A 13,021-nucleotide genomic window follows, 5' to 3' on the forward strand; every position below is an offset into this window, starting at 1 on the left:
ACACAATCTTTGATTCTGTGAATTGTTCAGCTATTTAAATTTTATCAAAATTTGCATTTGGATGCATAAATTAGATCACATACATTCAAATCACGTTTATCAACATTATGCTTGTTTCTTTTTTGGTGTTGTGTACGTGGTCCTCAAAGGGGTCGCACATATTGACTTCCCATCCTGAATCTATCATATAAATAGATAGGCGCCTACTTCAGACTGTGCACGTATTACATTTCATGCTTTATTTCATTTGCAGGTCTCATTGATGATGAATAAGCACAGAATCAGGGGCATCCCTGACTGGTCAATGTCTATATGGCAGGATCATCTAGGCAATTGAAGCCCCATTCCTTTTTAACATGCTTTGCACCCATTGTCTGCAAAGTGGACCTTTGATTGCCTGAGTTGTGGCTTCTGCTGTGATGCTGTTGAGGGCACCGCTGCTCTGCAGCGGCCCCTGCCCAGTGGGGTCTTTTATCATTTTTATTAAATTTCTTTTGCACTTAACTGAACATCGAGGGTAATAAAAATAAACCAACAAAAGTGAAATGGTGCGGGGATGGAGCCATTACAATGCCACTAAAGTTTAGAAATGAAATAATGCTTTGGGTTTATTTTTTATGTTTTGGAATTTATTTTTGTTCATCGTACAAATCACTTCTTTATTGTTTAAATGAATAAAACGACAGTATTGTACAAACTAAACACTAACCTCATTGTACCAAGGCAAGTTGTTTATTCGCCCCATTAGTCTGTATGACCCCAGAGGATATATTTGCAAATAGTAGGCTTCTGTTTATGATCCTTGTCTCCAGACAAATGCTAAGAATTCAATCAACATTTCATCTTCATTCTGAGAACACACACTTATTACTTTGTGTGAAATAAAAATGTGCATGTGCATGCACAGATTTATTGAAATTAATATTTGGGAAGAAGTAAACTGAATGAAGAGTCTACTTTGCTCTACAAACTAGTGAAGTAAACATCTTCCCCTTTTTATCCCAACTAATATTCAGCAGGTATACTTTCTATTTGTTTCATAATGAAATGACTGGACATATATATGCATTGTTACATACATACAACCCCCACACACAAACACACACATATAGCAGCAGCACACAACAAGATTCTTAAAATCTGAATTTTGTTGAAGAGTTTCCTTCCAAGAATATTTTAGTCTTAAATAAGCCCATAGATTTCAGCACCTTTGGTGTACTTTGGCTTCAATACGTGGCTTTGGGAAGTGTCTCATTATCAAGGCATGATTTGGGGGTGTTGTATATTTGCTTGTAACAAAAACTGCAGTTGGCTTGAATAAATCAATAATCTGGGTGACATCTGCTCTACGCTTCTTCAGTAGCTGTCCCTGTGGTTTCCACACACAAGGTTGGTAGTATTACAGAACCAGATCCAAAAGAAAGATCACTTGCTTTATATACAATGAATGGTCATTATTTGAATGTGAGTTCTGTACTGCACTAGAGAAGAAAACAGAAAGAGACAAAGAACCAAGTGCACAGGCACTGAATAGGTAATAATACCTGGCTCAACAGCAGTAACTGTGTGAAGGATCTAAGAGTCTTACTGGAGCACCACTTAAGTATGAGCCAGCAGTGCGCTTCAAATAACATGCAAAATATTTTAATTCATCCTTTGCCCAAAAACTGTAGGGAACCAAACATTGCAAAGGTGTATAGTATTCAAGAAACCCTATTTGACACAGCAGTTTCAAACTCTTAGTCATGCAATCACTGATGAGAAAAATATTGCAGTTCAGATGCTGAGCTACAACTGAGAAACAACTAAATATCCACGGTGCTGCAAAATTAACAGATGGGAAGACAGTTAGAACTGATTGAAACACACAAACCATTTTTATATAGCAACAATTTTGGAATTTAATTTTAGTTTTCAAAATTAAAACTTCATGTCAAACTTTATCAACAAACACCATCAAGGAGGGAACATCTTATACACATGATATGTGCTCAACTTTGAAAATGTAGTCTGTCTTATACATATTTATTCCGCAACAATTTCAGGGGAGGGTAGTGAAATTTATTCCAATGTAAGTCATAGGGGACTGCACATTAAGGCACAACTTGTTAGTTCAGATATATAAATCACTGATTGATTTATACAAGGATTTACAAATCCCTAGTGATTTTAATAAATCCAAGTACGAGTAAGAATTAAATCCAGTAATGAAACAATGGGAGGAGCTTGGCTAGCAAAATAGTTGTATCCATCAACACACCATTTAAAACTACTGTAGAGGATGTCTTGAATGGAATTTAAGGCACACCCAGTGATGGAAAGTCCCATTGTTCCAGCCGTAGTTATGTATACAAATTTGCATCCAAATCATTACAATATATACTTAAATTCATCAAAGAAAAGCTCTTCTCTGGATGCTAATTCAGCTAAAACAAAACAAAACAAGGAGCAGCCATTAACTGAAACAATTTTAGCATCAGGAACATAGTATACAACCAGAACAAATTATATTTCATACAAAAATAATGACAGAATTCATACATTGATCCCTGTTGTTCCTGCTTTTTGGTGTTTCAGACACTGACCTGTTTCACACAACACGGAGGTCTGCTTAAAACCATTTCAATGAAGAAGTCACAATTGCTAGGTGCATACAGACATATACACGAAGATGAAACAAACAATATATTATTCAGGTTAGTGTGAGGCATGAAGCCAACATGGTAACATTTAAGGCTCCCTGAAATAGTTATTAGGGATTCATTTTTGAGTTCCTCATATCAGCGAGAAATGGAACAGTTGCATCAGTATTAGCACCTTCGTTATCATGAGTAATAAACTTTAACAGAATGGGTCCATATTTTCAATAAATTACCTTTTGATCTGAGACTTGATAATACATCAAAATTCAGTAACACAACATGCTTTCTTATTGCACAAATAGATTTATGTTTAGTATCGATAGTAAAAAGCTCTGTAAACTAATTTTCCATGTCCCACAAGGCTTCCCCCCCCCCTGCTTCATTAAAACCAAGATTGTGTACAGGTAGTCCTCCATTTAGATAATAACTGAGCCCAAAATTTATGTTGCTAAATGAGAAATTTGTTAAGTGAGTTTTGCCCCATATTATGAATTTTCTCACCACATTTGTTAAGTGAATCACTGCATTCTTAAATTAGTAACACGGTTTCCCCATTGATTTTGCTTGTCCGAAGGTCGCAAAAGGGGATCATAAGACTCTGGGACACTGCAACCGTCATAAACGTGAGTCAGTTGTGAGGCATCCAAATGTAAACCACATGACCATGGGGATGCTGCAACAATAGTGTGAACAATTGTCGTAAGTCACTTCTTTCAGTGCCGTTAATTTTGAACAGTCACTAAATGAACTGATGTAAGTCAACGACTACCTGTATATACAAATTGATATTTAATTGCAGAGAATTTGCAATCATTTCAGTGAAGCTCAGCTTAGGTTTATAGGTGCAGCTTGAGATCATTCATATTTCAAAGTTGATACCCATCTTGGAGAGATGTTAAAGATGTCCATGCTTGTCACATGTTGTACAGATCAATATGGAAAGATCAGTTTTTCACCTGGGCTTGCTGCTGTTATGTCAATACTGGGCCAAATACAGGGGATTATCTATGCAGACTGGATGGACCAGTCTCGGTCTTTTTCTGCTGTCAGTTTTCTATCTTTCTGTCTTTAATGGGCATTTCATTCATAAATGCAAAAATCATCACAAGCCCACAGTTCAGTTTCATTGTGCTTTTAAAGAAAGGGAAAAATGATGGCAGGCTGCATTCGCAATGTATTAACATTATTAAACAAATCAACATAATTAACATGGCATCTATAGATATTTTTAGATCTTCAGTGCCAGGATTTTAAATTATGGTGAACGTGAGGCAATTTGTCATGCTATATGGATGGCTGGATCTCACAGTCTGATATGTGTTCATTAATCCATTTTATAAGGAAAAAAAATTAAGAAATGTCAAAATTGCATCATTTGCTATTTTTTTAAAGAGCCGAGAAACGGATTGGATAAACCCAAACAGTAAAAAAGAATAGTCAACTATATTGACTTTACAAATATCATCACAGCAGCAAGTCAACTGTATTCAAATCTTTTTACACAAGAGACCAAAGCAGGTAAATTCACTGCGTAGGCTGAGCCAAATCCTAGAGAACACCTATATCTTGGCTTGATTCTGAAAACAATTACACAAAGTGCTGCAGAACACAGAAGCCAATCAGGCAAAGTAAATACCAACTCAGAGCTAAAAGATGAGGGGCTTATTTGTCTTTATTTCCAGATTAAGAATCCAAGAATCGGGGTTGGAGAATGAGGGGGAAAAATTTCTGTCCTCTCCTACACTGGTTGGCAGGGACAGCTGCTGTATTTGGCATTCTTTCCAAAAACATGGCATCGAATTTCGAAGCCCGATTCGTTTTTGGAATGCATTTCTGTAATTTTCACCAGCAAGCAAAAAAGACAACACATGGCTGCAAAATGCAGGGAAATATGTTAACATGACTGCTTGTTAAAGAATGAAAATAAGAAATCACGATTGATTGTAAAGGGATATTTGTGCCATATTTTTAAAACTTGTAAATATTAATTGTATCATATATTCTGCTCTGGAGTGAGGGGAATGTCACAGGTGCTCATGCTTATATCCTGGACTTCAAATTTTTATTTGGATTTGTGAGCCCAAGATACCTGTTTCCTGCAAGAAAAAAAATAGATCTAATATTGCACTTTTTATTGCTGCTATGGTCCCCACACTGGTCCCCATCCTCTATGAAGAGGATACAAAGTTATTTTTAAAGCCTAAACAAAACGATTATTGAAACAGACATTTTGGAAAATGAAGAGTGAAAATGCACTGGGACAGATGTGAAATACGATGTTACTATTACGTATGGCTTCTCTATATTGGCTTAATGAAGAATGATAGGATATCAGCACACAATATGTAATGAAATTAATGTTTTTGATAAATCATGAGCTCACAGACAACATCTGTGTAATTTTTTTGATAGTGCCCACAGGGTAGCAATGCTAAATGATAAGCAAAGGAAATCAGAAAGACAGTTGGGGATTAAACTGTGATGTCTCTTAGGCAAATCAATATTTTGGCAACTTTGGTTTGCCAAGCCTTGTCAGCATAATGTGATATTATATACAGAGACCCTCTTAGACACCAAAGAATCTTGTAACCGACTGTAAATATGATGGCTGATGAAAGCTTGGCTGCCTTCTAAGCTTAAGATTACAAAAATGTAGATTACAAAAAATAATGTCAGCACAACGTTCTGAGACACAAGATGTGGATTTTAAGTCTTTTGTTCCAGAGCAATTCACAATCATAAGAATTCTTATGCTGATGAGCAGTTTCAGCAAATTAATTCCAGAGTTACCAGTGTTCATTGGTCTTAAATACCTTGAAGATTATTGTTAAATATTTTGGTCCTGTCAAATAACAGACTCATTTAACAGTGGGCACCACTCTCAAGCCACAACCAACCAAGAGAATGTGGGGACGCAGGACCAGAGTTCCCCAGGACTCCCGATTCCTGAGGAACACACATTCTCTGTACACATGTGCTGTAATGTCAGGCATCCACCTATTGGGGAAGCCTATATTTTATTTATTTGTATCCCACCTTTTATTATTTTTTACAAACAGCTTAAGGCGGTGAGCACATCCAACATATCTTCTTGTTTCCCCTACAATCATCTTGTGAGGTGAGTTGGGCTGACAGTGAGTAATTGGACCAAAACCACCCAAGCTGGCTTTCATAGCTGTGACTTGGCCTCCTGCTTTTTACCTTCATACCTTAACCACTAAACCAAACTGGCTCTAGGTCCTTCATTAGGAGTTTCTTTTCACATACAAATATCTAGGGATAGGCGGCTGCAAGCCAGGGCTTAGTCCCCTTGTGCTATGCACAAAAATATATTTATGGTGTACAATTGCATAGTATATAAATAATTTCATTACACTGTTGGGCAATGTGACTTCAGATAATAGGTGGATAGCTCCATGGTGTTTCTCCCAACATTAAAAAAAATGTAAATTCACATATTGGCTAAGTTACGTATGAAAAACACAAGTATCTGTCTTTTTAGAAGATGACAAACTATTTAAAGACAGTGGGGTATGTGTGAAATTTGACCTTGCTTTTTGGAAACACTCAAGATTATTTTTTCTTAAGTGCTAATCGTCTGATTAGGGGATTGAGCTGAAAGTGGAGAGATCCAATGAGGTCCATTCTTAAGCAGCATCTTTTTAAAGGTGTTCACTTTGAATTTTATGTAAGGAATATCCCAGTCCTATGATCTTGTAGATTGTGAAAATCAGTAAAATCTAATAGAATATTAACTGATGAGGTGGCCAGTTCCAAAGTACAAAACAAGCAATCTTCTGAAAAATGTTTCTGTGACCCAGAGTTGCGTGTATGTGGCAATGCTTGAAATCTGTGTGTGTTTGGAGACCACGAGCACCTGGCTCTTCATGCGGTCAGGATTATTACTCTCAAGTTCCAAATTGGCTAGCAAGTGGTAAATACCTGGATGATTCTTCCATCCTAGAGTGCGTTATGATAGCAATACGAACTGCTGGGAGGAACTACCCGATGCAAGTTTATGTGGTTCTTTTAATTTTTTGTGCCTAGTGAGATGAATCACATCACCAACATATATGATGCTGCTTTACGTTCTGAAGGAATGCTGTTTCCATTAATTCTCTATAAGCTCTACTTCATCGGTTCTATCATTTGCCCCCTCCTCCTGCCGAATACATGCTTGTCATCCTTCTGAAGGGATCACATATTTATGCCCAGTTTCTAAAACAAGAAACGCGAATTCTTGTCACAAGAGGGAAACACACACAGGGTATCCAGCCAAAGTTGTAAGTTATCCAAAAAGAAACTTCAAAGCAATATCAAATTTTTTAAGGCCTGCAATACAGTTTTCAATATAGCTATGAGACTCTTCTTTCTCCTTCCCATCTTGGATGATCTGAAAGGGGTTGAAGAAGTGGCTGTAATTCTAAGGGTCATCGGAAAAGTTACTTCTGGTCTCTACAGCTGAGTGATTTCAGGCGAAGAATGCACCACATTTTCTTGGAGATGCCAGCAATAAGACCTTTTCTGCTGGAGTTGGAAGACATTTTTAACCTTCTGTACATGCTTTTGAAATGAAGGTTTTGGAGATTTAAGACTACAAGGTTTGCCAAAGAGTTTTCTGAGAGAGGGAGAGGGAGGGAGGGAGTGAGGGAGGGGAAGAAAGGGAGAGGAGGGCAGGGAAGGAGAGAACACTAATGAAATGAAATATTCATAATGGGTCCCATAATAATGTAGCATAATGTTCTGTTGTTAAGTTTACTTTTTGTCATGGAAAAAGATATTCAAAGTACTTCCTTTCTGTTGAACTCTTTTTTTTTTTTTTCAGGCCAGATTTCTGTCCTGCCTTTGAGGTAACAGGCCTGGCTGGAATGACACCAGTCAAATCATCTGTGCTCTTTCTCCATCTGTTGGATTTCCCCATACACTACTTTCAAATTGTGGTTTTGAGAAACGTTGCTGATTCTGTACTTCCCATTTCTAGAGTTGTCATTCTTGAACTTAGCAGCATACTAAGCAGCTCCTACATGTAGCTTGCTTGGCTATGGTTTCACTCAGCATAGTAATTTCCAAATTGCCATTTCTGATGAATATTGCTTGAAAAACAAATGTTAGCCCTCAGGATTTTCTGAGACTGGTCTATTTCCAAACACGTGGCCCTTGAAAGGTGCTCTAAAACAATGTGATCCATCTAAAGAGAAGAGAGAAGATGGTGACAATGGGTTATATGCACAAAGCTGAAAAGTAAGCCATTGCTTTTGTACCAGAAAAAAATCTTGGCAAAGTAAACTCTCATACATGATTTATAAGTGGAACAGGAAATAGACAGCATGTCTTCTGGACAAGAAGTGCACAACAGGTCTATCTGTTCTTGGACTAGAGTCTCTATGTGGCACAGCTTGCTAATTCTATGAAAATTCAAAGACAATTCTCCCCATCTAAATGGTAATTGTTAGGCAAAGGAAGTTATACATATGCCGTTTGCTATAATGGCAGGTGATTCTGCTCTGCAGTATTACTCAGCTGATGAAATAGGGGACATATCACAATGAAAAGAGGGTGGGCTAATTTCTTAATTGTCAAAATCAAATTATAAATTCATGAAATATTTCGAATGAGCAAGACTCATATTCTCAGGTGCAACTAACTTAGGTATCTGAGGTTTCCTAATAGTAACCTAACTATTCTCAAATGAGAAAATCAGCTTATTTAAGAAATGAGTTTGAAGAATCTTTGAAAGCTGTAAAAGATAAGGAAATGAAAAAAAAACAAAAACTGGCTTCCGGTTTGAGTTCCTTCGGCGACAGACAGAAATCCGTGATTGTGTGCAGTTTCAGTCTGGGCTCGCTGCTGGAGTGCCCCAAGCCAGCTGGTTTCACGGCTAAGCCACCCCATAGAGGTGGTGAAGAGCGGGGAGACTGCCAGCAGGGTTGAGGAGAGCCGCATCTCTCCTCCTCAGCTGGCCATTACTCCCTTTCCCGAAGGCGGTTGCAGCGGTGGTCAGAAATGGCCACCACAAAGAAGAACTCGACCGGAAAAGAATGTGCAGGAGGAAGATAAGTGAAAGTTTTGGCTGACCGAGTTAAATTGCAAAAGCAACAACTAAGGTACCCTGGAATTTAAATTTACAAAAAAATAACATCGCTCCCAAAGAAGAGTCGGAAGCAGCGAGGGTAAGTGAAAAGGGAAAGGTTTGGTTTTTTTCTTTCTTCTCTCCCTTTCCCTATACTGATAACTAAGAGACTTAAATAAGAAATCAGAAAAATCCACTTTGACATCAACAGGCAATTAAGCTGAAAATAAAACAAAATGTCAAAGGGATAATAAAGATTTCTGGACACTAATTTTTTTTTTCATAAGCAGGAAGGGAGAGAAAAAGAATAAAAGGGCAGGATCTGGAAAGAGGGAGGAGACTGCTTGGAATTAAAAAGAATCTACAGTAAAACTTCAACAAAACTTCTAAAAGATACATTTTAACTGAAACTTTGTAACTAAACAGTAACCCCAGGAAGAGAAAGTGACGAAAAAAGAGCAAAAAGAAACAGCCTGCGTGTATTTGGATTATTTGGTGATCTTTGGATTCTTGATTATTACATTTGAATGACTAAAATTAATCTGGTGGTTGTTTAAAAATTTATACAATGGCATCACTTCTAGATGAATTGAAAATGGAACTTAAAAAGTACAAAGAAGATGCACAAGAAGGGAGAGGTTCTTTTGGCTTCGTTTTTCAATTCTTAGAAATGGAGATTTGGAACTATGAGAAACAACAAGAAACGTCTGCAAAACAAGAAGACTGGGACAAAGAAGAAGCCATCTTTAATGAACAAGTAATTCTATGTGGGGAAGAAAAAGGAAAGGGGGGGAAGAGAATGGAGAATTTAAGACTTAAAAAAACAACCAAAGAAAAGAAAAATAATTCGAAAAATAAGTATAATATTGGAAAGCAACAGAAAAGGGGAATACAGAAGAGAGAAATAGAGGTAGAGAGACAAGGGGGTAAAAAGGGGAGAGAGAAGAAGAGAGGGAAGAAGGAAAGGAAAAGAAGTTACAAAGGACTGGAACAAGATATAAACAGGACCTATTTAGAGATAATGGGTGAAAATTTAACTGAAAAAGGGATTCTGTAAAGGTACATATGATTGTATTGTTATATTAGTAATAGAAATAACTTTAGAAAATTGGAAATAATGTATGATTAAAATGAGGGATAAAATAGTTAGTGTAATTTAGTGAAATGTTTGTTAATAAAATAAGTGAAATAAAATAAATGAGAAAATTGAATTTGGAAGGGACGGGAACATTTTAATTAGTTAATGTTTTATAAAATATAAGTGAAGGGGGGGGATAAATTATGGAAAGCTTATAATTGTTCCCATAGAAGTATGATATTTAATTGAAAAGTAATGTTAAAGAAGTTAAGATTTTAATGAATATTAACATTAATGACAGAATTGAATTGGAATGGAATGTGTTGCTTTAATTACATATATTTATAATTTTTTCTTCTTTTAAGAATATGGTGTGTATTTTAAGAATGTACCAAGCAGAATCCGAATGGAAGTCATTTATTATATTGAATGTTATAACTTTAGAGTATATATTGAAGCCTAAATAAGAGTTAAATGGATCAACTTAAAAGATATAAAGGTGTCATACTCCAATCAGTAACTACAGGAGAAACTTTGTTTAATGAGAAAAGATAATAGAAACAGGACAGAAAAAAAATATAAATATAATGATTTGAATTGAGACGAGATAATTAAAATAAAATTGAGAAAATTAAAAGGGGAGAAGCTATGCAGAAAAGGTAAAACAGTAATAAGATATGAAATAGAACATAAAAATAAGCATGAAATTGAATTTGTGTCTGTACGAAGAAATGTAACCCAGGATTACGCTACTTTCAAAAAAGATGTTTTATTTGTATTTTTTTTTGTGAAAACTCAAATAAAATTTACAAAAAAAACCAAAAACCCTGCATTGCCACAAATATTCAAAATCTAGAGATTCACAATGCAAATAAATACTGATCATCATAACGAAGGGACTCTCAGCATTCAAGGTACAGCACTGGCAATAGAAACGAAGCTCATAAGCATTTCACTCATTTCTTGCTAATTACTAGTAGTCCTCAACTTATGACCCAAAATTGCTTAGCGAAACATTTGTTAAGTGAGTTTTGCCCCATTTTACGACTTTTCTTGCCATAGTTGTTCAGTGAATCACTGCAGTTGGTAAACTAATAAGCTGGTTGTTAAGTGAATCCAGCTTTTCCATTGACTTTGCTTGTCAGGTCACAAAAGGGGATGACCTGACCCCAGGACACTGCGACTGTTACAAATATGACTCAGCTGCCAAGCGCCTGAATTTTGATCATGTGAGCGTGGGGATGCTGTGATAGTCATAAGTATGAAAATGGTCACAAGTCACTTTTTTCAGTGATGTTGTAACTTTGAATCATCCCTAAGTGAACTCTTGTAAGTCGAGAGCTACTTGTACACTAAACTTGTGAAAGCATGGTAGCCAATAAGTTTTACAAATAAATACATTAAAACTTTTTAGCATCCCACTTCAGTGCCTCTCCCATCAGATTCATATCTTAGATTTGATGTCTGGCAAAGTGTTCCTATCTATGTCAAGCCGCATGTGTGTATATTAGATGTTGGCACAATGTTGATACTAGAGGTTGTCCTTGACTTACAACCATTCATTTAGTGACTGTTTGAAACTACAACAGCATTGAAAGAAACGGCTTATGACTTGTTTTCACACTTATGATCATTATAGCAGTCTCATGTTCGCATGGCCAGAATTCAGATGTTGGGAAGCTGGCATGTATTTATGACAGTTTCAGTTGTCCCAGGGTCATGTGATCACCATTTGTAACCTTCCCATTTGGCTTCTGACAAGCAAAGTCAATGGGGGAAGCCAGATTCATTTAACAACTGCATGATGGCCTTAACAACTGCTGCGATTCATTTAACAACTGTGCAAAAAAAGTCATAAAATGGGACACAATACTCTTAACAACTGGAAATTTTGTCCTCAATTATGTTTCTAAGTCGAAGACTCCCCTACTATATCCAGAAAGGTGGAAGTAGGTATCTTTTAGTATCTGGAACCTGCCTACTGAGTTAGCTTTGGCAAGATGGCTGGCATGCACATTTGATAAATACGTTCTTCCTCTTTGCCCTTCCATACAAAGAAAAATGAAGAAAAAGTTTCTCATGAGTACCCCAAAGAATAAGCTGCTCTGCTGGTTTTTCTTTATTTTCAATAGAAACTGCCATAAAAGGGCCTTGTAAGTAACAGCTATTACTTTTGAATAAAAGAAATTCATACTTTGCTTTCCAGTGACAGATATATCACTTCTCCCATAAGCCTTATATTCTGTTCCTTTCACATCCAACATTCCCATAAAAACTAATCTGATATTTTACCGCAGCAGATAAAAGTTTTTGTAGGCCTTAGTTTGATGTTAATTCAGTATTGCATGGATGCAATAGTATGTATCCAATTGTGTTTAATTAGCTTTTATGGTCCAGCAAGCTATCTATCTAAATACACAAATAAACAGAAAAAAAACTCCATCTTGCCATCTTCCTTATGAAGACAACTGGAAACTGGCAAGCTATTTTTGTAACTTAAGTGGACAAAGAATTTCCTTAATTTTTTAGGAAGCCTTTGAACTCAAGACAATACCATTTCCTTTTTAAAGAGTTTCATATGATGGAAAAATAAATGGAAGGCATATCTACAACCAAGACTGGGTACATGATTACTGATGAGATACCCTTAATTGCTGTGATAGACCTTCCCCACAAAAACCAAAAGACTCTACTGACATATTCTATCCCCGTTCCAATTTTAGATGCAGAAAAATCATTCTAATTTACTTTGGCATTTTCTTAGCATTAAGATCAATTTCTAGGTCCTATAGCTATGGAGGGAGAAAAAGAATTTATTTTTTTCTTTTTGAAAATATGTTCATTAGATCATTTTTCACAACAGCTTGGTAAAAACTATTTTTGGATCCTAAATAAGCAGTTTATGTCATCTAAGGTAAATACATCTGAAAAGTTGAAACTATAAGTTTGACAAGTTTGTATCAAAGCAGCAGGAAACCGAATGAGATTATTTTCCAATAACTTCAATAAAACTTGACTCTTTAAAATACTTTCTAACACAGCCTAATACAAAATTGGGTGTATATATTCCAACTGGAACAAGTAAGTTATTCACTGTTGTTTTATACTCTTTTTTTTTGCTTCTTATTTGCATTTATATCCTGCCTTTCCTATTAATAGATAAAAGCAGATTACACGAGGTTCTCCCTAATCTTTTTCCCACAACACCAATCTTTTGAGGTGGGATGGGCT

The 13,021-nt window shown here is 36.2% G+C and overlaps 1 protein-coding gene across 1 annotated transcript in view; it reads right to left on the reverse strand.

Annotated features, from left to right (window-relative positions):
* Positions 1 to 1,926: 1,926 nt before the first annotated feature.
* GALNT5 (polypeptide N-acetylgalactosaminyltransferase 5) overlaps positions 1,927 to 13,021 on the reverse strand; it is a 48,540-nt gene continuing 37,445 nt past the window's right edge. The window contains exon 10 of the mRNA XM_026697203.2: positions 1,927 to 7,830. Within this exon, the coding sequence (XP_026552988.2) occupies positions 7,690 to 7,830 (141 nt within the window). The 3' untranslated portion in view covers positions 1,927 to 7,689. The remainder of the gene's footprint in view (positions 7,831 to 13,021) is intronic.

This window comes from Pseudonaja textilis, chromosome 1 (genome assembly GCF_049901715.1).
Source record: "Pseudonaja textilis isolate UNSWEBS1 chromosome 1, rPseTex1.2, whole genome shotgun sequence".
Taxonomy (NCBI): Eukaryota; Metazoa; Chordata; class Lepidosauria; order Squamata; family Elapidae; genus Pseudonaja; species Pseudonaja textilis.